This window comes from Carica papaya, chromosome 1 (genome assembly GCF_054855325.1).
Source record: "Carica papaya isolate Zhongbai chromosome 1, ASM5485532v1, whole genome shotgun sequence".
In the NCBI taxonomy this organism is placed as follows: Eukaryota; Viridiplantae; Streptophyta; class Magnoliopsida; order Brassicales; family Caricaceae; genus Carica; species Carica papaya.
Window position 1 is genome coordinate 4,242,263 of NC_142309.1, and position 24,290 is coordinate 4,266,552.

Consider the following 24,290-nt stretch of genomic DNA (forward strand, 5'->3'; position numbering starts at 1 on the left):
AAGTTATGTTGTATGATTATACTTTAAACTATGTTTTTAGTTGTGTCTTATTTAATAAAATATAATTTAAATGCGTTCATTTCCTCCGCATTGACATCAAAATGAAACTAGGGATCTAAAGAAAAATGAAGACTAAACTATATTATTGCAAGTGTGAAGTATGAGATTTTCGTATCGAATTAGAATGGAGTCAGCGGACGAGTACAGAGACTAGGCAAATGGTATACAAATGTCACCTCAAAAGCATTTTCACTTAAAAACAACTTTTGCAGCAGAACCAAAGCTTGGCCAAACAGGTCTTAATAATTTCTAGTGTCCTCTTTTCCCTTTTACAAATCTCCTAAAGCGAGCTAAATTCAACTTAACAACCACAATTATCCTATCTACTATTTTATCAACAAACTTTAAGTACCCAATCCTCCAAGATCTCATCACCATCAAAGTTCCCAACACTACCCAGAAACCCACAGCAAATCCTGGTCCAACCCCAAACCAAAACCACTGCATTTCAAACTTTTCTCCCCCACCATTTTCACTTCCTCCACCATGATTTCCTCCATCATCAGCACTGCAATTGATTGGCAAAGGGAATCCGCATAGCCCTGGGTTGCCTTCGAATGCAGAAGGATCAGTGAAGGTTGCAAACTGGTTGGTTGATGGGATCTTACCAGTCAAATTGTTGTGTGAAAGGTTGAGGTGATTTAATGAAGTCAAGCCTGGAATTGTTTGAGGAATGGTGCCTGAAATTTGGTTGCTTGACAGATCTATTGTTTCGATAATCTTCAACCGGAACCCAATGCTGGCAGGTATCTTCCCTGTTAAATGGTTCATGGACAAGTTCAAGGTTCCTAATCTTGAAAGACTTGAAATTCCTTCAGGGATAGTTCCAGATAGGTTGTTGCTTGAAAGGTCTATGATGTTTACAAGATAAAGAGTAGTGTCAAACCACATATCTCTCCCTTTCGCCACCACCCATAACTGCCCCTCGTATTTGACTCCGGCCGCACTGGTTGTCATCGCGGTCAGATTGCCGATGCAGGAGGGAATTGAGCCTGACAGATTGTTGTCTGCGAGGTCCAGAATGTGGAGTGACGAAAGGCTGCATAATTGCCTTGGAATTTGACCATTAAACATGTTTGATCGTAGGCTTAGAATCGACAATGATCCATCCTTGTCTGCTATCCATGTTGGTATCTTGCCTGAGAGTCTGTTAACTCCAAGATCAAGAGTTGTTAATGGGCAATTTTTCAAGGACAATGGAATTTCACCTGAGAGATTATTGTTACTTAGTCTGACAAACTGAAGTGCAGCTAAAGAGCCTAAAGAAGTCGGAATTGCACCAGACAAATCATTGTTCGACAAATCTATGAGATACAGATCTGGTGTTGTATTCCAAATATCAGGAATTGGCCCAGTCAAATGATTGTCTCCGACAACGAATGTCAGTAGGGAAGTCATGTTTCCGATAGACGAGGGTATGGTGCCATTGAGGGAGTTGAAAGAGATATCTATATCCGATAACATTGGCATTTTTTCGCCAAAGTCTTCGGGAATTGGTCCAGAAAAAGAATTATTATCCAAATGATAAGAACTCAAATTGATTGACAAGATTGGCAAGGGACCTGTGAAGTGATTACCATTCAAGAAAACAATACCTTGCAGATTGAATTTAATGTCGTTTGGAATTGTCCCTGTTAAATTGTTGTAACTGAAGTCCAGCACATCAAGAGTCAGATCCAACTTCCAGAACCAATCTGGTATCTTCCCTGAAATCCCTGCATTCCATATGGCGACAGATTGTAGCTTGTTTTGATTTCGAAGCCATTCAGGGAAATTAGGACCTACCAGGCAAGAATGGAGGTTGATGTATGTGAGTTTAAAAGGAGGAATCCATTCAGAACTCAGATTGAAAACCAAAGTGATGTTTCTGGATTCTTGATTTAGTGACAGCTCCTTCAAACTCGTTAGGTTCGCGAAATGAGCTTCGGTTATGACTCCATGCCATCGATTTCTCTTGAGATCCAAGTAAACTAACGAAGAGAGTTGTCCGAGATTAGGTGGAATTCTTCCTCTCATTGCATTTTCTGACAGATAGAATTCTTGTAAAGAAGACAAATTCCCAATGGATTCTGGAATTGAATCCACAAAAAAGTTCTTCATAAGTCCAAGATATTTCAAGTTCTTGATGTGTCCCAAGGAATCCGGAAGCAGCCCGCCGAGTTGATTGTATCCCAAATGCAATAACTCTAAGCTACTGTTTTTGCATCTAGACAAACCATTTGTGAGTTCTGCAATTCCTCCACCAAACATGTTGAAAGAAAGATCAAGAACACGCAAATTGCAGAGCTGCCCTAGAGTTTTCAACTTGCCTCCTAGAAAATAATTAGAAGACAAGTCAAGATGCTGAAGTGAATTCAACCCTGCAATTTCATCAGGAATTTTTCCTTGGAGAACATTCTTGCTAAGATCAAGATAACGAAGACTACTTAAGTTGAAAAGCCATGGCGAGATCGAAGAGTTGAAGCCATTGTTGGAGAGGTCAAGTACCGAAAGCGAAGTAAGGTTAACAAATGGAAGAGGAGGAAGCAGAGAAAGTCCACATGCTGGTAAATACAACTCTGAAAGTGAAGGAATCATGTTGATAACTTCATGCCAATAATTTGCGGTGTTGCTGAGATCAACACCTCCCAAATTTAAGTATTTCAAAGAAGAAAGACTCCTTAACCAATGGAGATCACTCCCATTTGATTCAAGAAAACAGTTCTCGAAATCGAGATACTCTAATCTTGTAAGATACCCTATGCTTGAAGGGATACTTCCTCCAAAAGACCCATATGAGAGATTGAGATATCTCAATTTCTTAAATGAACCAATGAAGTCTGGAATTGGGATTCCTTCAAAGCTGTTCCTGCTCAAGTCTAAGTACTCTAAGTACTTTAAATCAAGCAAAGAGGAACTTATATCTCCACCTAAACCATAATCTGCTCCGTGATCAGGATCACTTGAGTTCAGATTGCCAAGTTTGAGATCAGTGACATGTCCATTGCTGTTATTACCGCAACTCACACCTGCCCAGCTACAGCAATCTTTGCCTATCCAGGAAGATAAACGGCCTGAAGGATCTGTACTGCTTTCTTTGAAGTTGAGAAGAGCTTTTCTCTCAATCTCTATACAACTAACATTGTGATTAATTTCACTGCATGATCCAAGCTTGATTCTTTCTGTATATAGAAACAAAGAAAGTAGGATAGGAATGAGTAGAAATTGGAAGAGGGTAAAGGTGTCTGCCATTGTTGCTGCGGCTAACAACTTAGATGATATATATATATATATATATGCTATTATACCCAAATGAGAACGTGTAATCTGGAACTTCGAAGTCAATTTTTAGTTTTGGTTCATTTTTCACACTTGTAAAACTAGGGTTCCCCTGTTTAAATGCTGTTAATTTAACGTTTGTTTGTGGAAATTTCTGAGAGTGTCCGTGGGTATATATATATACACATACATACACATTTAGAAGTCGTATAGGAGGCAGGCAATTTCGATGGCCGCCTTTTTGAAGTCTGTTCCACTTTTGAGAGGTAATGAGTACTTGATAGAAAAAAACAAACATTTAATAATCAGAGAATGCCTCTCCACTTGAGCTGTAGATAGCCCACTTGCTCCAATGGTGGAGACAATCGACTGCGATAAAGAGATGCTGTTGTCGTCAACAATGCTCAAGAATTACAGGTTAAAAATAATTAATTTAATAAAAATAAAAATTTAATTTTATTATTTTATTAAAATTATTATATTTTTAGAATAAAATAAATATTAACTAATTTTGTTTAGTTGAGATATTATAACGAGTTATTAATATTTTATTGGTAGAAAAAAAATTGACGGTTGGTCCACTAAGACTGCTGGGTCTGTCGACCCACGTAAATTCTGGAATTATATATATGTATCTATTTTTGTACTGAGTATATATGGACCCACATATAGACATATACGTGTGTGTGTGTGTGTGTTTATATAAATATGTTGAGTCAAACATTTTCAAAAATGGGTTCGGACTGATTATACCATTGATAATGATAGACTAAATCTTAGGTAATATGGTAAAGCCTCGTGCATATTTTTATAATCGTTTCTAATCACTAGACAGAATTGTTGGGTAGGTGGATCACGTAGAGTGTAAACCATCCATCCACTCATTAGGTTCGAGAAACTTTTTTCTGTAATAATCTAGTTCAAAAAATTAATTCTGGATAAATTTTATTAATTTAGAAATGTATAAAAAATATATTTTATAAATTAATTTAATAAAAATTTTGTTATATTTAAAAAAAAAATAAATTAAGAATGAGATTGAAAACAATTTTTAAAAAATAAAGGTAAAAATTTATGTTCGGATGATATTTTTAAAAGAAAAATAAAAAATTGAGGGTCGAATGTAAATAAAAAAAATTTGATCACGTAGGACCGTTCAGTCAGCAGCCTTGACGAATCAGAGCGCACCGCGTGACAAGTCACGCTGACATGGTGCCATGCGGGAGACCACGCTGGTGATCTGTGTGCCCCGCGATCGGATGACCTAAAAGCGATCCCGCGCGCATGGATGATTCGGATCCGTTTTTTTCTTAGGCATGATCAGACAGTAGAGATCAAACACAATGAACGGCTCAGATCATTGCGAGATAGGTATAAATATTTCGCATCACATTGAATCTGAACCCTAGCCACTAGCCTTCCGTCAGAGAAAAAGAACCAGTCGCCGGAGAAGGGAGTAGACTGCCGACCGCCGATTGCCGCAGCACAGGAGCCACCTCCAACCACCAAAAAAGGTAAAAATTCTCCTACCCGCTCGGAATTCGATTTTGAGCACTCCTGTGGCCATATCGGAGCAAAACGAATGGTGGGTGAGCTAAAAATCGCCGGTAAAGTCCAGCGGAGCCGCCGCAGGCAAAACTTGCAACCTTTTTCGATGAGCCCCTTCCCGTTTTCCATTTCGTGTGATTTTTTCACCGTTGTGTTCACCATTATAATTTTTACAAGTTGACTGAAGAAAAAATCTCAGCCGTGAAGGTTAGCTGGCGGAGCCGCCGCACCCGGAAAACTCCACCACTGGTAAGTTTTTATTTTTTTATTTTTTTTGGTCAACCGAGGCCCACTAACATATTTTTTTGCAGGCATAAGGCGGCTAAAATCGGTCAAAATCGACAAAAAATAGCAAGGCCGAGGTAAACTGCCACCGCGGGCAGTGGTGTCATCGCCGAAGCATGGCGGTGCCGCCGTGCCAGAACTCTGAAATTGACCAAAAAGAATTTTTAACACTGATTTTGGGCTTTTGGGGTATTTTTAGGTACGTGAAACGTGTTTTAATCTCCGCAAAAAAATTCAGAAAATTCAGGGACCGCCAGTAGGTGCAGTAAAAAGTTCGGTATTTCAGACACTGATTCGAGTAAGAATCTTTCACCCTATTCCCTATTATGGAATTGAAACTTAATAATCAATAGTATTGTATTCTGTGAAATTTAGAAAGATTTTAAGAATAATTACAGGTCACTAATAGAGCTGGAACATGTTAGTTATTTATTTGTTCTGTTTAATTGATTATTTGAATTTACAGCTTTAAATACATGATAATATATTGGAATAGTTAAATGATTCAGTTGTGCTTTCTTGATGCATATATCGTTTGTCTTGCGTGATTTACGGTTGATTAGTGAAATTTAAAATTAATATGCAAATGAAAAATTGCTTAGTTATGTAAATTAATGAATAGTTGTTTTATTGGATATTCTGGAAGATGGTGGATGGACCGGGTACATAAGGAACCCTACAGTGAACTTTACCTCATACCGAATGAGGTATCGAGGGATCGTATTTTTGGTGCTTATATCGGATGGAATACGGAAACAGTCTGATTCACCCTCATACTGGATGGGGTATCGAGGGATGGTATTTTTGACGCTCATACCGGATAGGGTATGGAGACGGTCAGTTAGTTGACAAGTTTAGATATTAGGTTCATGTATAGTGGGACATCCCTATGGACCCCTATAGCTACCAGTAAAAAAAAAAAGTTGTTATTGCTCACTTGAATATGATATCATAATATTATTTGAGTTATTGTCTCTATAGGTCGGTTTTGAAAATCTCGTAATGGTAAGTATGCAATAAATTGTTTTCCTTATGATAAATGAATTTACTTAAATTAAGAGCTCCATTAGTTGTTTTTATGATTTTTACTAACATTCGGTTTTTATATCAGTGAGTAGTGTGATATTCTTATTGGGTTAGTGTAGCTCCCCCCTCCCCTATTAACCATTTCAGTTCAAGAAAATTAAAATTCAGATCCTGATCAGTAGGAGGGTTGTGAGTAGGTGTCCCCCCGGATCCTATTAAGAGCTAGTGGAGGTTAACCTCCCTACAATATTTATTTATTATTTTTATATGTTATTACGTTTTTTGTTTTATGAACCGCTGTGAAAGGGACATTTCTGTAGACTTATTGGGTATGCTAATTTATGTGTAAGGAATGTAAACCCTAATGTTATTATACGCTTTCACATTTAATTTATGATCTTGTTTCCATTTAAGTTTTGGATCTTTACAGTTGGTATCAAAGTTGCGTTCCTCGGAACCATTCCTTACATAAAGACCTAAGGAAAAAAAAAAAAATGAATTATCCCTCAACAATTTCTTGTGAAATGCAGGTACAAATAGATGAGGAGAGGAAGACCCCCATTAAATTGAGCAGCCCAGGAGGGTTTACTTTGAGAAGATGTTGACCAACTATTTGAAATGCTGAAGAGACTCATCGCTGCCCAGCATGCTCGAGAGGAAAGGAGGGAGCTACCTGACCCTCCTCCACTACCACAGTTTGAGCCACCCCTGCAGCAGGAGGATCCTGAGCCACCCTGGTACAACCCTGCTCCTCTACAGTACTATCCGGCACCATCACAGTGTAATATAGTGCCTCCACCATATCATCCAGTACTACTATAGGGCCATCCGGTCCCTCCCCAGCATAATCCAGTCCCTTTTTCATGGGATCCAGTTCCAGCAATGATTGACCTAGACTATATTGAGAGGTACAAAAGACTAAACCCATCTACTTTTGCAGGGGCATCTTCATTTAAAGAGGCTGAGTACTGATTAACTGAGACAGAGAAGGCTTTCACGACTCTTGGGGTGGTTCCTGAACAAAGAGTTATACTTGCCACCTACATATTGGTGAGAGAGGCAGGTCGCTGGTGGCAACTCAAACAGGTCGCTGATGGCAGCTCAAGCAGGTCACCCTGCCTGTTCTAGTCACTTGGGAACAGTTCCTGATGGCATTCAATGCAGAGTACTTCCTAGAGCATCTCTGACATATGAAGAAAATGGAGTTTGCACAACTAGTCCAATGTGATATGACTGTGTTAGAGTAGGCCCGAAAGTTTCTAGAGTTAGGCCGGTATTCTCCTGAGAGGATGATGGATGAAGGCAGAAAGGAAAAAAAGTTTGAGTGGGGCCTCCATCTTGAGATTAAACATCAACTATATATGTTCAAGCTTAGTACTTATTTAGCTGTTCTGGCCAAGGTACAACTGGTAGAGAGAAACTTTCGCATTTTTCCTCCAGTAGTGGGGAACTTCAGGCCCCCGATTTCACACCGCAGACCAGCACCCACTGCACCTGTTCAGTAGTACAAGAGACCTAGGCTAGTAACTCAGGCTCCTCTTTAGATTCCGGTAACAGAATGTGGTAGTATTTGCCAGTACTGTGGTAAAGATCACAGAGACCGACCCTGCTATCACCTCAACAATACTTGCCATATATGTGGGAGTGCCCAACACTACGCGAGAGAGTGCCCAAAGAATCAGAACTAAGCCAAATCTCCTATCCAGGGTAGAGCTTACAACCTTATTCAGTAAGATGCAGAAGACAACCCAGACTTGATACATGACAAACCTAAGAAAGAAATTTACATTCGAAAGATTTTAGTAGTTCAAGACTTCATGAATGTGTTTCTTAATGAACTAACTAGATTGCCAGTGGATAGAGAAGTTGAATTTACCATAAATCTTTAGCTAGGCACCCAGCCTATCTCGGTTGCCTCTTACCACATAAGCCGCGTTGAGATGAAAAAGCTGAGAAAATAGATCAATGAATTACAGAATAGTGGGTTCATCCGATGTAGTGTGTCCCATTGGAGTGTTGGAGTTATATTTGTAAGGAAAGGGAAGAGACATTAAGGTTATGTATTGATTACAGGGGACTGAACATAGTCACAATCAAGAACAAGTACCCTATCCCCAGGATCGATGACCTTTGTAATCAGTTGTAAGGTGCTCAGGTCTTCTCCAAAATAGATATGCGTTCAAGTTACCATCAGGTAAATATTAAGGCAGAAGACATTCTCAAAATAGTTTTCTGAACCAGGTATGGACACTATGAGTTCCTGGTCATGCCATTTGGAGTAACCAACACACCAGCCATCTTTATGGATTGGATGAATAGAGTTTTCAGATGATTCATAGATCAATTCATCATTGTATTTATAAATGATATCCTATTTTATTCAAAAAGCAGAGAGGAACACGCTCACTATCTGACTCAGGTTTTGCAGGTTCTCAGAGAAAAGAAGTTGTATGTAAAGTTGAGTAAGTGTGGGTTCTGTCTCGAGCAGACTACCTTCTTAGGGCACATCATATTAAGGGATAGTGTGTCTGTGAAGTCCGAAAAAATTGATACAGTACTTGGTTGGGAGAAATTGACCTCGGTCAAGGAGATTCATAGCTTTTTAGGAATAACAAGCTATTACCGCAGGTTTGTAAAAGAATTTTCTAGCCTAGTTACTCATTTGACCCGACTCATAAAGAATAACGTCAAATTTGAGTGGAACAAGAACTGTGAAAGGAGCTTTTCAGAACTAAAGAAGCAGTTGACTACTTCACCTGTGTTGGCCTTGCCGAGTAGGACAGGTGGATACACAATTTATAGTGATGCTTCCTACCTGGGGTTGGATTTTGTTCTGATGCAGCATGGGAAGATTATAGCTTATGGGTCCAGGCAGTTGAAGAGTTATGAGAAAAGCTACCCCACCCACAACTTAGAACTTGTCGCGATTATCCATGCCTTGAAGACTTGGCGCCATTACTTGTATTGGGAGACTTTTCAGATCTATACCGACCATAAGAGCTTGAAATATATATTCACTCAAAAAGATCTCAACATGCATAAGAGACGATAGATAGAACTCCTTAAGGACTACGATTGTAATATTTTGTATCACTTGGGTAAGGACAATGTGGTAGCCGACTAACTCAGCAGAAAAAGTGCAGGTATGTTAACTCACTTAATGATTTCAGAATACAAGGTAATAAGGGCCGCACAACATATAGGACTTCAGGATCTGAAGAGAGTTACATGTTTGGTCCACCTAACTGTTCAACCTAAGTTAATCTAGAGAATAAAGGAAACTTAATTCGTCGATTCCACCCTAATAGCTCTCAAGAAAGATGCAGAACAGAGAGTAAATTTATAATTTTGAGTCTCTGCCGATAGATTGCTCAGATTTCAGGACATGGTGTGTGTTTCATGTGACAGTGAATTGAAAGGGAATGTCATAACAGAGGCTCATAGCTCAAAGTTTGTCATGCATCCCAAAAGTACTAAAATGTATCAAAATATGCCACCCTAGTTTTGGTAGAACGGGATAAAAAAAGAGGTAGTCGACTTTATTTTCAAGTATCTAGTGTGTCAGCAGGTCAAAGTAAAGCATCAGCGCCCAAGTGGCTTAATTCACCCATTACCGATTCTGGAGTGAAATTGGGAACACATCATAATGAATTTAGTAATATGATTGCTTAGGAAATGCTCGGGACATGATGTCATTTGGGTTATTATTGACCGACTACTAAGTCTTATTACTTTTTGTTCATCAAAATGACCGACCCCTTAGACAAGTTAGCAAGAATGTAAATCGGGGAGATAGTTAGGTTACATGGAGTGCCGGTGACAATAGTATCCAACAGGGACCCCGGGTTCACTTCTCGGTTCTGGTCTAGTTTTCAGCAACCCATAGGAACAAAACTGTCTCTTAGTACTGCATTCCTCCCTCAGACAAATGGACAATCAGAAAGAACGATCCACACATTGAAGGATATATTTCGAGCTTGTGTTCTTGACTTTCGGGGCTATTGGGATGATCATTTACCCTTAATAGAGTTCGCCTATAATAACAGCTACCGAGCAAGTATCGGTATAGCTCCGTACGAGGCGTTATATGGCCGCCCATGCAAATCACCAATCTGTTGGGAAGAGGTAGGTGACAAGAAATTATTCGGCCCAAATCTTGTGGAGAAGACTACAACCAAAATAGTTAAGATCAAGAAGAACATCTAAACGACCTAGAGCAGACAGAAAAGTTATGCGGATACCCGGAGGAGGGATTTGGAATTTGAGAAAGGTGATCGAGTGTTCCTCAAGGTCACCCATTTTAAAGAAATCAGCAGGTTTGGCAAGAGAGGAAAAATAAATCCTCGGTTTATTGGGCTATTTGAGATCTTAAACAAAATTGGTACCGTCACCTATAGACTAGCACTACCTCCAGAATTATTCAAAGTCTATAATGTATTTCATGTGTCCATATTACGTAAGTACAACTCAGACCCCTCTCACATCTTGGCCCACGAGCCCCTTTCACTCTAGGAGGATCTGTTCTATGAGGAGGCACCGGTGGGCATTGTAAACTAAAAGAATAGAGTACTCCGTAATCGGAAAATTTCTTTCGTTAAGGTCCTATGGCAGAATCACACACAGAGAGAGGCCACATGGGAGCTAGAATAAGACTTCATAGGCTAGTATCCCCAACTAATTAATTAAGTGAGAGTGACAAATTTGAGGGACTAAATTTCTTTTAAGGAGGAAAAATTTTATTACTCAGTCCCAGAAAATTAGCTCGGGATAAATTTTATTAATTTAGAGATGTATAAAAAATATATTTTATAAATTAATTTAATGAAATTTTTGTTATATTTAGAAAAAAAATTAGGGATGAGATTGAAAATAATTTTAGGAAAAAAAGGGCGAAAATTTGGGTTCAGATGGTGTTTTTTAAAGAAAAATTAGAAACTAGAGGTTAGAGTGCAAATAAAAAAAGTTTGGCCACGTAGGACCACTCAGTCAGCAATCTCGACGAATAGGAGCGCGTCGCATGGCAAGGCACGCTGACTTGGTGCCACGCGGGAGGTCATGCTAGTGATCTGCTTGCAGTGCGATCGGACGACCCAGAAGCGATCCCGCGTGCATGGATGGTCCCGATCTATTTTTTTCTTAGGCATGATCGGATGATCGAGATTAAACGCGATGAACGATTTAGATTTATCTCCTCCTTAGGTATGATCGAACGGTCGAGATCAAACGCAATAAACGACCCAGATTAACACAAAATGGGTATAAATATTTCGTTCTGTTTTCTACAGGTTGACTGAAGAAAAATATCTCAGCCGCGAAAGTGAGCTGGCGGAGTCGCGCACCCGGAAAACTCCACCACCAGTAAGTTTTTATTTTTTGATTTTTTCAGCCAATCGATGCCCCATAACGTATTTTTTCACAGGGATATATATAAAGGTGGCTAAAACCGGTCGAAAACGATTAGGCCGAAGCAAACCGCTACCGCAGGCAGTGGTGCCATGATCAGAGCATGACGGTATCGCAGTGCCAGAACTCTGAAATTGGTCGAAAAGGATTTTTAACACCGATTTTAGATTTTTGAGGTATTGTGAAGCGTGTTTTAATCTCTGCATGAAAATTCAGAAAACTTGGGGATTATTAGTAAGCGTAATAGAAAGATCGGTGTTTCAGAGATTGATTCAGGTAAGAATTCCTCACCCTATTCCCTGTTATGGAATTGAAGCTTAATAATCAATAATATGGTATTTTGTAAAATTTAAAAAAACTTTGAGAATAATTAAAAGTCATTAATGGAGCTGGAATTAGTTAGTTATTTATTTGTCTTGTTTAACTAACTATTTGAATTTAGAGCTTTAAATACATGTAATATATTAAAATAGTTAAATGATTCAGTTGTGCTTTCTTGATGCATATAACGCTTGTCTTGCATGATTTACAGTTGATTTGTGAAATTTAAAATTAATATGCAAATGGAAAATTGTTTGATTATGTGAATTAATGAATTGTTGTCTTAGTGGATATCCTAGGAGATTGTGGACAAACTGGGTACATAGGGAACCCTACCATGAACGTTACCTCATACCGGTCGGGATATTAATGGATGATATTTTTAGTGCTCATACAGGATGGAATGTTCTTCCTTTCTCAAATTTTAAATCCCTCATCCGGGTATTTGTATAACTCTTTTGTCTGCTCTGAGCTGTCTGGATGTTCTTCTTGATTTTAATTATCTGGGCTGTAGTATTCTCTACAAGATCCGGGTCAAACAATTTTCTATTGCCCACCTCTTTCCAACAGATCGGTGACCTATAGGGTCAGCCATATAATGCCTTATACAAGACCATGCCAATGCTTGCTTGATAGCTATTATTGTAGGTAAACTATATCAAAGGTAGGTGATCATTCCAATGACCCCCGAAATCTATAACACAAGCTAGAAATATATCTTGTAGGGTATAAATTGTCCTATCTGATTGTTCATCGGTTTTAAGGTGGAATACGGTGCTAGGGGACAATTTCGTCCCCATGGCTAGCTGAAAACTAGATTAAAATCGGAAAGTGAATCTGGGGTCTTTGTTGGATACTACTGTCACTAGAACTCCATATAATCTGACGATCTCCTGGATATATATTCTTGTTAGCTTGTCCAATAAGTTGGTCATCTTGATAACCAAGAAATGATAAGACTTGGTGAGCCAGTTGATAATTACTCAGATAGTATCATGTCCTGAGCGTGCCTTAGGTAACCCTGTCACGAAGTCCGTTATAATATATTTTCACTTCCACTCCAAAATCAGTAATGGCTGAAGTAGCCTGCCTGGGTATTGATGCTCTGCCTTAACCTGTTGATATACTAGAAACTTAGAAGCAAAGTCGACTATCTCTCTTTTCATCCCACTCTACTAAAATTAGGGTCACATACTTTAATACATTTTAGCACTTTAAGGATGCATGACGAACTTTGAGCTATGAGCATCTGTCATGATGTTCATTTTCAGTTCATTGTCACCTAGAACACACACTCTATCCTAAAATCTGAATAACCTATCGACAGATACTCGAAATTTAAGATTTACTCCTTCTTCTACATTATTCCTGAGAGCTGATAAGGTGGAATCAGTGGATTGAGCTTCCTTTATATTCTGGATGAATTCGGGTTTGATAGTTATTTGGGCCAAGCATGCAACTCTCTTCAAATCCTGAAGTCATATTTGTTGTGCAGCCCTTATTGCCCTGTATTCAGAAACTATTAAGTGAGCCAATATACCTGCACTTTTTTTGCTAAGCATGTCAATTACCATATTGCCCTTACCCGAGTGATACAAAATATTACAATCATAGTCCTTAAGAAGCTCTATCCAACGCCTTTGATGCATGTTAAGATTATTCTGAGTGAAAATATGTTTTAAGCTCTTATGGTCAGTATAAATCTCAAAAGTCTTCTCATACAAGTAGTGACGCTAGGTATTTAGGGCGTGGATAATGACAACAAGTTTTAAGTCGTGGGTAGGGTAATTCTTCTCATGACTCTTCAACTACCTAAACCCATAGGATATGATCTTCCCATGCTGCATCAGAATACAACCTAACCCCATGTAGGAGGCATCATTATATATTCAATTGTTCCACTCGGCAAAGCTGACACGGGTGTAGTATTCAATCGCTTCCTGAGTTCCGTAAAGCTCCTTTTGCAATCCTTATTTCATTCAAACTTAACGTTCTTCTTTGTGAGTTGGGTCAAAAGAGCAACTAGGGTAGAAAATCTTTCTACAAACTTGCGGTAATAACTTATCATTCTTAGAAAGCTACGGATCTCCTTAACCGTGGTCAATTTCTTCCAACCAAGTACTGCATCAACTTTTTTGGGATTCATTGATACTCCATCACTTGATATGATGTGTCCTAAGAAGGTAGTCTGCTCGAGCTATAACCCACACTAACTTAATTTTGCATACAATTTCTTCTCTCTAAGAATCTGCAAAACCTAAGTCAGGTAGTGAGCGTGTTTTGCTATGCTATTTAAATATATCAGGATATCGTCAATAAAGATAATGAAGAATTGATTCAGGAATTGTCTAAAAACTCTGTTCATCAAGTCCATAAAAATAGTTGGTACGTTAGTTAGTCCAAATGACATGATCAGAAACTCATAGTGTCCGTACCTGATTTTGAAAGTTGTCTTGAAAATGTCATCTGCCCTGATCTTTATATGATGTAACTCGAACGCAAGTAAATTTTGGAAAAAACCTGGGCACCCTGCAACTAGTCCAAAAGGTCATCAATCTTGGGGATTGGGTATTTGTTATTGATTGTGACTCTATTCAATCCCTTGTAGTCAATATATAATCTTAACATTCAATCTCCTTTTCTTACAAATGTGACTCTAGCACTCCAAGGAGACACATTATGTCGAATAAACCCATTATCCTACAATTTATTGATCTGTTTCCTCAACTCTTTGATCTCAGTATGACTCATGTGGTAAAGGGCAACCGAAATAGATTGAGTACCAGGTTGAAGATCTATGGTGAACTCAACTTCTCTGCCAACTGGTAGTCCAAGTAGTTCATCAGAAAATATATCTGAAAAGTCTCGGACTACTAGGATCTCTTGAATGCAAATTTCTTTCTTATGTTTATCTAATATAGAGAAGACAACCGAGTTAAAGTATTATGTAATAAGAAAATTGCCATGAGGGAATAATATTTAAAATTTTTTATTAATTTATAAATGAATTTTCATTAGAATTGTTGAATACAAGTTTCTTATGAAAACAATCTACGATAGTATAATACACCACTAACCAATTCATTCCTACAATTATATCCAAATTTTCTGTGTCAATCTCTATTAGGTACACACTTAATTTTTTATTTGTTATGTCTATAATACAAACTTTGTGTATAACCTCTCCTAATTGTATCCTATGCCCAAGAGTAGACATAAACAATACAGAATCAAGTCTTTTAGATAATACATTCAAGTTTGGTGTAAAAGCATGTGAGACAAACGAATGTGAAATACTAGTATCAATCAAAACATGTGCAAGGTGATTACAAATAGTGTACGTACTATGTATCACGTCTGGGTTAGCTTCAGTATCCTGCTGAGTGAGATTGTAAGCTTTGCCCTATATAGGAGGTCTAGTCTAGTTTTGATTTCGCGGACACTCTCTCGCGTAGTGTTGGAAACTCCCACATATGCGATAGGTATTGTTGAGACAATAGCAAGGTCGGTTCCCAAGATCCTTGCCACGGTGTTGACAAGTCCTACTGGATCTTATTATCATACCCTGAGGAGGAGTCTGAGTCACTGACGTAGGCCTTTTGTTCTGCTGAACTTGTTCAGTGGGTGCTGGTATGTGGTGTGAGACTGGGGATCTGGGATTCCCCATTGCTTGAAGAAAGATGAGAAATTTAATCTCCACTAATTATGCCTTGGCAAGAACGGCTGAATAGGTACTCAGGACGAAGGCCCCACTCGAACTTTTTTGTCTTTTTGTCTTCATCCACCATGCTTTCAGGAGAATATCGGCCAAACTCTAGGAACCTTCGGGTATATTCCGACACAGTCATATTACCCTGAACTAGGTGTGCAAACTCTATTTTCTTTAAATGCCGGAGGTGCTCTAAGAGGTACTCTACATTGAAGGCTATCATGAACTATTTCCAAGTGACTGAAACGGGCATGGTGGCCTACTTAAGCTGCCACCAGTGACCTACATCTCCCACAAGCATGTAGGTGACAAATACGACTTTCTGTTCAGGAACTACCCCAAGAGTTGAAGGCCTTCTCTGTCTCGGCTAACTAATATTCAGCATATTCGAAAGAGAATGTTCCTGCAAAGGTAGATAAGTTTAGTCTTTTGTACCTTTTAATATAGTTTGGATCTATCATGGATGGAACTGGATCTCGTAGAAGAGGGACTGGATTGTACTGTGGAGGAACTGGGTGGCCTTGTGACGGTGCCAAATGATACGGTGGAGACACCAAATTGTATTGTGGCAGTACTGGATGATACAGTAGAGGAGTAAAGTTGTACCAAGGTAGTTTCAGATCTTCCCACTACAAGGGTGACTTAAATTGTGGCAGCGGGGGAGGGTCAGATAACTCCCTCCTTTTCTCCTGGACTTGCTGGGCAAATATGAGTCTCTCTAGTATCTCAAAGATTCGATCAACATCATCTCAAAACGAACCATCCCGAGCTGCTTGGTTTAGTGGGGGCTTTCCTCTCCTCATATCCTTATACCTGCATTTCACAATGAATGGTTGAGCGATAATTTGTATTTTGTGTTTTTAAGTTTTTGTGTAAGGAATAGTTATGAGAAACACGACTCTAATACCAACTGTAAAGACCCGAAACTGAAAAGGAAATAAATTTATAATTTAAATGAGGAAGTAAAAAATAAAGTTAGGGTTTACATTCCTTACACAATAATTTGAATTTTCCAATAAGACTACGTGAATGTCATTTCTAAAAGACAAATGATAATTAAAAAAAAGTGAATAAATAAGCATATTAGGACAACCTTCACTAGCACTTGAAGGGAGTCTGATAGGTGAACTACTCATAACCATCTTGCTGATCGGGATCTGTCTCTTGGTCTTCTTGATCTGAAATAGTTAATGAAAGGGTGAGCTACACTAATCCAGTAAGAATATCACACTAATCACATATACGAAAAATCGAAGGTTGTTAAAAATCAGAAAACAACTAATAGAGCCCTTACTTAAGTAAATACATTTAACTTTAAAAATTTCTATTCGATATTTATCGTTATGGTTTTTCTCAAATTAACCTATGAAGATAAATAACTAAATAACATTTTAATTTCATTCATGGGATCACAATTCTTCTTTTTTTGACCTACTTACTGGGATTCCTAGAGGTTCATAGGGATATCCCTTCACTCGTGGACCCAGTATCAACAATTGATAATTAACCCGACTGTTCCCATACCCAGTCCAGTAATGAACGCCAAAAACATCATCGCCTCGATACCCCGTCCAGTATGAGGATGAACCAAATCTCCCAAAACCGTTATGGGATAGGACTTTTTAGCCATGTCTGATTGAGGAAATGTCCATGGTAGGGTTCTCTATGTACTAGGTCTGTCCACCCTTTCACAGGATGCCCAGTAAGATTTTATCTATTTTGATTCTCCAAACAGCCACCAAAGCATACCAACGTCTCATGTCATATTCATTGATAAATTTAAACAACATTTAAACAAGCAATTTAATTTATCATAACCAATAACTGAATAACCAGATAACCAGATAAATCATGTAATAAGGGACCAAATAACCCAGATAATTGAGAAGACTATAAAAACTATCAATGTAAACATGCATAATATAATAGTAAACAATTTAGATAGTACAAGAAAATAAATAGGAAATCATGACAAATGTGAACTAATCGGTTCTGCCTCCACTAATCACCTATAATATTTTTAGTTTTTCTAATTTTTTATAAAACACATAATTATCGATTATTAATTCTTAATTTACCGTAACTGAGAATAGAGTGAGTGGTTCTTACCTGGATCGGTATTTCAATATGTCGAACTGTCCACTACGCCTCCCAACAAGTCCCGGATTTCCTGAATTTTTTATGTGGGAACTTAAAATACTCGTCACGTACTAAAAAATACCCAAAAAATCCAAAACCGGTGTTGAAAACCCTTTCTGGCCAATTTAGGATTTCGGTACGACGGCGCCGCCGTGCTTCGACACCAGATTTGCCACCCATGGCGGCAATTCGTCTCGGTCTGGTCAATTTTGGTCAGCTTTACACGCATCCCTACGAAAAAATACATTAAAAGCCTCGGTTGGCCAAAAAAAATAAAAAAATCGAACTTACCGGTGGGGGGGTCTTCGGGTGTGGCAGCTCTGACGGTTCTCCTTCGCGTTTGGTTCTTTTTCTCCAGCTAACCTACATAGAAAGAAACGACGAATATAATGGTCAAAGAATTGCATGAAGCAAGAAACAAGAAGGGGCTCATCGGAGGAATTTTAGGATTTTGGCCGCGGCACCTCTGTCGGGGCTTTGCCCACGATTTTCGGGTTATTCGCATCTCTATTGCTCCGATATAGCCATATGAAGGCTCAGAATTGAATTCTGAGCATGTAGGAAAAAATTTTACCTTTTTAGCGGTCGGTGATGGCTTCGGTGCGACGGTGGTTGGCGGTCTGCCTTCTTCTCTGAAGTCTGGTTCTTTTTCTCCGACAGGGAGTGGCGGCTAGGGTTTGGGTTTTCCTGCGAAGAGGAGTTTAAATACTCCTCTCTCTTCGATCCATGCCATTCATTTACGTTGACGTGGAGCGAGGAGAACCGTTCGATCATTTTTCGTTTAGACTAATGATGTGGTCGAATCTCGTCCGTTCATCGCATTTGATCTCGTTCGTCCAATCAAGCCTAAAAGGGAGAATGCATTTGGGCCGTCCACGCGCGTGGGATCAATCTTGAGCCGTCGGATCGCTGGACATGCGAATCGCCCACTTGGCATTGACATTAGCGTGTTTTGTCACGCGGGGCGTCCTAGTTCATTGTGGCTGCTGACTGGTTGTTCCACGTGGTTGAATTTTCTCTATTTGTATTTTGACTCGATGTTTCTAATTTTTTTTTCAAAAACAATTAATCGAATTCAAAATTTCACCCATTTTTTTAAAAATTATTTTTAATTTCTTCATTAATTCATTTTTTTTCTAAAAAATTCAATAAAATTAAAATATGATAAATTAAATAATTATTTAATATAATTATTTTATCAATAAATTAATAAAAAAATTATCTCGTACTGATTTTTGAGCCCGAGTATTACACATAGTATAATAATAATTACAAAAGTTTAATATTAATTAATAAAATAATTTAGTTTCTATGATAAAATAAATAAAATAAAAATTATAATTAAATTTAAATTAAAAGATATCTTTATGAATTACGTATCCATAATCTATTTCTCCGTTAGAAATAACGGACGTATCTTATCGGTTTAAGAAGCTCAAAATATTTTATCCATTCCCGCCTCGGAGCTCCAGTACCACCAGTTGCACAAATGCCTTTGTGCATCCCCTCTGCTCCCTGTCCTTCACAAATCATCAACTGCCGCGTGTCGCTGGGCGCAGTGCGCACCCTTCCTCCTCCTCCTCCCTCTCTCCTCCCCGCCACCTCCGCTGCCACCACTATTACCACCACCCCAGCAACCTTACCCTCGCTAACGTGCGCCCTTCCGTGCCCTTCCAAACGTACGCATTCCCCACCATCCAATAACTCAAAATTACAGTTCAGCTTCGAAATTGTTTTTCTTAATTAACCTAAAATTCGATTTTGTTGTTAATTTCTCAGGTACTCCGATTGTACGCATGAGTTCGATCTTCACCGTCCAGAAATCGTCGATAAGCCTACTGAGTTCTTCAAGAGTTTCGGCGTCTCTGATTTCATATTTGATAGCTGTAGACTGGTACTCAATTATCTGATTATCCATTTTTATCATCTTCAAGTTTTGAAAAGTTTTGTTTCTTCGATTGCGTGGAGTTCTGGTTGAACTCAATTATCTGAGTTCGTCAGTGGCGATGGCGGTGTCAAGCTAATTGGCCGTTTGCGGGATGTTGGTAAACCCTCTGATTGGACTTCAACGGGAGGGGACGCACAATGTGGTGGATATTCCTTAGTGTAAAGATTTGTAGATTGTTGTTAATTACTTTTAAAGTTGGGTTTTTTTTTTCTTTTGATTAAGTATTGTGATTATAATCTTCATCTTCCTTCCGCAGCTCATCATCCTAATATTAATGCCGTTGAGATATGCTCAGGTGATTATTGCAGTTAAAGATTACTGTAAGTGGAAATTTTATGATTAATTGATTGATCAAATTTAAAGTTTTTTAAGTTTTGACGTTTTGGTTATGGTTGGTGTCTGCAGATGGCTGTGACAACATAAGACACATCCCTTCCTTCCTCAGAAAGATATCGAAATGGTGTACTGTCTAAGTCACTGCACTTAGTGTTCTAAGTTTGAAATGACCTGATTGAGATCGAAACTTGGTTACTTCAAATCTTTGATTCCAGGTAAAGTACAGGTCTCTTTTGTTTGAAATTCAAGAGATGAGAAATCCCCAAATTCGTACAAATTAAATGCCTTGGCTAGTGTGGACTTTTCCATCTCTTTGTGTTATTGTTGATATTGTGTTTGTGGAGGAATGGCAGATTGAGGAGCAAAGTCCATCTAATGCACTCTGTATGGGCTAACTTTCAGACGTCAACTACTAATGTGAGTTAACTAGAAATGAATGTTTAAACAAAAGATGAACAATCAAGGATTGGTCCACTGTTGGTTATATGTTTTGTCTATGATGAGCTGAAGATGTAAGGGAACAGGTGATGGATGCTAAGAAGTTAATGTCTAAAGGAGAATAGAGACCTAATCGATTTATTAATTGATGAAAAAGGTATTCTTGGAAATTTAGGCTATTGGAATTTGGATTTTTGGAATTTATGTTAATGATTGTTAATGCTGGGATCAGCAATTTCTTTGAATAAGAATGTGGTTAAGAGCACTTAGAGATTATTGCTTCCATTCATGTTTTATTTTATATCTTTATGGTTAAGAGCACTCAAAAGCATGTGAATATTTAGAGCTAAGGAAGCCAAGTTCTCAAGCACCCATTATTTTCTGCTTTTTATTGCAGTTGATATTCTATGAAAGGAATTGTGATGTATAATAGGATGGTGATGATTATTCTCTAATGTTGTATGATGTTGATGCTTCTGCTTGTTTCTGTTGTTCAATTTCCATTTATGTTATATTTTATATATTTATTTAGTTATCAGACCTCTTTTTGTACAACTATATTATAATTTTTTTTTTTCATATGAATCATCTTTACTCATTTTAAGTTGGTGGGAATAGATTATAAAAATTATAATGTAATTTTCTTTATCAAGATTAGTCTGGTAATTAGTCAAAGAATGCGAGTAAAAATTGAATGAAATAGGTTATTACAGGTCAATTGTACAGTGATGAGACAAAGCCAATGCTGTACAGTTTCACCTCAAAAGCATTTTCACTAAAAACAACTTTTGCAGCACAACCAAAGCTTGGCCAAAGGGTCTTAATAGTTTCTAGTATTCTCTTTTTTCTTCTCGAAATCTTCTGAAACGAATTAAATTCAGTTTAACCACCACAACTATCCTATCTACTACTTTATCAACGTACTGTAAGTAGCCAATCCTCCAAGATCTCATCCCCATCAAAGTTCCACACACTACCCAGAAACCCACCGCAAATCCTGGTCCAATCCCAAACCAAAACCACTGCATTTCAAACTCGTCAACCCCACCATTTTCACTTCCTCCACCATGATTTCCTCCATCATCACCACTGCAATTGATCGGCAAAGGGAATCCACAGAGCCCTGGGTTGGCTTCAAAAATAGAAGGATCAGTGAAGGTTCCAAACTGGTTGGTTGACGGAATCTTACCAGTCAAATTGTTGTGTGAAAGGTTGAGGTGATTTAATGAAGTCAAATCTGAAATTGTTTGAGGAATGGTGCCTGAAATTTGATTGCTTGACAGGTCTATTGTTTCAATAATCTTCAAACGAAATCCAATGCTGTCAGGTATCTTCCCTGTCAAACGGTTCATGGATAAGTTCAAGGTTCCCAATCTTGAAAGACTTGAAATTCCTTCAGGGATATTTCCATATAGGTTGTTGCTTGAAAGGTCTATGATGTTTACAAGATAAAGAGTAGTGTCAAACCACATCTCTCTCCCTTTTGCCACCACCCATAACTGTCCCTCGTATCTGACGCCGGTTGCACTGGTTGTCATTGCAGTTAGATTGCCGATGCAGGAGGGAATTGAGCCTGACAGATTGTTATCTGCAAGTTCCAGAATATGGAGTGAAGAAAGGCTGCATAATTGCCTTGGAATTCGACCAGTGAACATGTTTGATCTTAGGTTTAGAATAGACAATGATCCGTTCTTGTCTGCTATCCATGTCAGTATCTTGCCTGAAAGTCTGTTAACTCCAAGATCAAGAGTTGTTAAGGGGCAGTTTTTCAAAGACAATGGAATTTCACCTGAGAGACTATTGTTGCTTAGCCTGACAAATTGAAGTGCGGCTAAAGAGCCTAAAGAAGTTGGAATTTCACCAGACAAATCATTGTTTGACAAGTCTATGAGATATACGTCCGGTGTTGTATTCCAAATGTCGGGAATTGGCCCAGTCAAATGATTGTCACCGACAACAAATGTCATTAGATAAGTCAGGTTTCCGATAGACGGTGGTATGGCGCCACTGAGAAAGTTGAAAGAGATATCTATGTCTGATAACATTGGCATTTTTTCGCCAAAGTCTTCTGGAATTGGTCCGTAGAAAGAGTTATTGTCCAAATGATATGAACTCAAATTGGCTGATAAGATTGGCAAGAGGCCTGTAAAGTGATTAGTATTCAAGAAAACAATACCTTGCGGATTGAATTTAATGGTGGTCGGAACTGTCCCTATTAAATTGTTGCAACTGAAGTCCAGCATATCAAGAGTCATATCCAACTTCCAGAACCAATCTGGTATCTTCCCTGAAATCCCTGCATTGCTCATGGAGACAGATTGTAGCTCGTTTTGATTTCGAAGCCATTCGGGGAAATTAGGTCCTACTAGGCACGATTTAAGGTTGATGTATGTAAGTTTAAAAGGAGGAATCCATTTAGAACTCAGATTGAAAAGCAATGTAAAGTTTTTGAACTCTTGAGCTAGTGACAGCTCCTTCAAACTAGTTAGGTTTGCGAAATGAGCTTCAGTTATGACTCCATGCCACTGATTTAACTTGAGATCCAAGTAAAGCAATGAAGAGAGTTGTCCGAGACTAGCTGGAATTCTTCCTCTCATTGCATTTTCTGACAGATAGAATTCTTGTAAAGAAGACAAATTCCCGATGGATTCTGGAATTGAATCCACAAAGAAGTTTTTCATAAGTCCAAGATATTTCAAGTTCTTGATGTGTCCCAAGGAATCTGGAAGCAGCCCACCGAGTTGATTGTATCCCAAGTGCAGTATCTCTAAGCTGCTGTTGCTGCATCTAGACAAATCATTTGTAAGTTCTGCAATTCCTCCATTAAACACATTGAAAGAAAGATCAAGAACACGCAAATTGCAGAGCTTGCCTAGATTTTTCAACTTGCCTCCGTGAAACGAATTAAGAGACAAGTCAAGATGATGAAGTAAGCTCAACCCTGCAATTTCATCAGGAATTTCACCTTGGAGAACATTCTTGCTAAGATCAAGATAACCAAGACTACTTAAGTTGAAAAGCCATGGCGAGATTAAAGAGTTGAAGCCATTGTTGGAGAGGTCAAGTACCGAAAGCGAAGTAAGGTTAACAAATGGAAGAGAAGGAGGAAGTACAGAAAGTCCACATGCTGGTAAATACAACTCCGAAAGTGAAGGAATCATGTTGATAACTTCAAGCCAATAATTTGTAGTTTTGCTGAGGTCAACACCTCCCAAATTTAAGTATTTCAAAGAAGAAAGACTCCTTAACCAATGGAGATCACTCCCATTTGACTCAAGAAAGCAATTCTCTAAATCGAGATACTCCAATCTTGTAAGGTACCCCATATTTGAAGGGATACTTCCTCTAAAAGACCCATATGAGAGATTGAGATATCTCAACTTTTTAAGTGAGCCAATGAAGGTTGGAATTGGGATTCCTTCAAAGCTATTCATGCTCAAGTCCAAGTACTCCAGGTACTTTAAATCAAGCAAAGAGGAACTTACATCTCCAGCTAAAGCATAAGCTGCTTTGATGTCAGGATTGCTCGACTTTGGATTGCCAAGCTTGAGCTCAGTGACATGTCCATTGGTGCTATTGCTGCAACTCACACCAGCCCAGCTACAGCAATCTTTGCCAATCCAGGAAGATAGACGGCCTGAAGGATCTGTGATGCTTTCTTTGAAGTTGAGGAGAGCTTTTCTCTCAATTTCTATGCAATTGACAGTGTGATTAATTTCACTGCACGATCCAAGCTTGATTCTTTCTGTATATAGAAACAAAAAAAGTAAAGTATAAATGAGTAAAAATTGGAAGAGGGTATTGGTATCTGCCATTGTT

At 38.5% G+C, this 24,290-nt stretch overlaps 3 protein-coding genes across 11 annotated transcripts; 1 reads left to right on the top strand and 2 right to left on the bottom strand.

Annotated features, from left to right (window-relative positions):
• Nucleotides 1–159: 159 nt before the first annotated feature.
• Nucleotides 160–3,452, bottom strand: LOC110817975 (receptor-like protein EIX1). Its single transcript, XM_022046704.2, has one exon. The coding sequence runs from the start codon at nucleotides 3,289–3,291 to the stop codon at nucleotides 310–312; it is 2,982 nt and encodes a 993-aa protein (XP_021902396.2). The 5' UTR covers nucleotides 3,292–3,452; the 3' UTR covers nucleotides 160–309.
• Nucleotides 3,453–19,175: 15,723 nt separating this feature from the next.
• LOC148269098 (uncharacterized) lies at nucleotides 19,176–23,563 on the top strand. 9 transcript variants are annotated; one of them, XR_015817662.1, is made up of 6 exons: nucleotides 19,176–19,428; nucleotides 19,529–19,643; nucleotides 19,751–19,839; nucleotides 19,954–19,992; nucleotides 20,103–20,248; nucleotides 22,015–23,563. XR_015817662.1 is itself a non-coding variant. In XM_088215353.1 (5 exons), the coding sequence occupies exons 1-4, from the start codon at nucleotides 19,239–19,241 to the stop codon at nucleotides 20,007–20,009; spliced, it is 450 nt and encodes a 149-aa protein (XP_088071479.1). In that variant the 5' UTR covers nucleotides 19,176–19,238; the 3' UTR covers nucleotides 20,010–20,017; nucleotides 20,103–20,952. The 9 variants fall into 9 exon arrangements, 3 of the variants coding, with proteins under 3 accessions (XP_088071479.1, XP_088071473.1, XP_088071482.1); XR_015817661.1 differs by lacking the exon at nucleotides 22,015–23,563 and adding an exon at nucleotides 20,387–20,952 and having other exon boundaries at nucleotides 19,180–19,428; XM_088215353.1 differs by lacking the exon at nucleotides 22,015–23,563 and having other exon boundaries at nucleotides 19,954–20,017; nucleotides 20,103–20,952.
• Nucleotides 21,162–24,286, bottom strand: LOC110807412 (receptor-like protein EIX2). The gene has a single exon (XM_022032536.2). It carries the CDS (start codon nucleotides 24,284–24,286, stop codon nucleotides 21,302–21,304), a length of 2,985 nt encoding a protein of 994 aa, XP_021888228.1. The 3' UTR covers nucleotides 21,162–21,301.
• Between the last annotated feature and the right edge of the window lie 4 nt (nucleotides 24,287–24,290).

Bases quoted from the DNA above. Each gene is read 5' to 3' on its own strand.
- LOC110807412 (XM_022032536.2), bottom strand. From the start codon at position 24,286: ATGGCAGATACCAATACCCTCTTCCAATTTTTACTCATTTATACTTTA.
- LOC148269098 (XM_088215347.1), top strand. From the start codon at position 19,239: ATGCCTTTGTGCATCCCCTCTGCTCCCTGTCCTTCACAAATCATCAAC. The intron at 19,644-19,750 runs GTACTCAATTAT...TGAGTTCGTCAG, and splicing joins TATTTGATAGCTGTAGACTG to TGGCGATGGCGGTGTCAAGC. The intron at 19,993-20,102 runs GTGATTATTGCA...TGGTGTCTGCAG, and splicing joins TGCCGTTGAGATATGCTCAG to ATGGCTGTGACAACATAAGA.
- LOC110817975 (XM_022046704.2), bottom strand. From the start codon at position 3,291: ATGGCAGACACCTTTACCCTCTTCCAATTTCTACTCATTCCTATCCTA.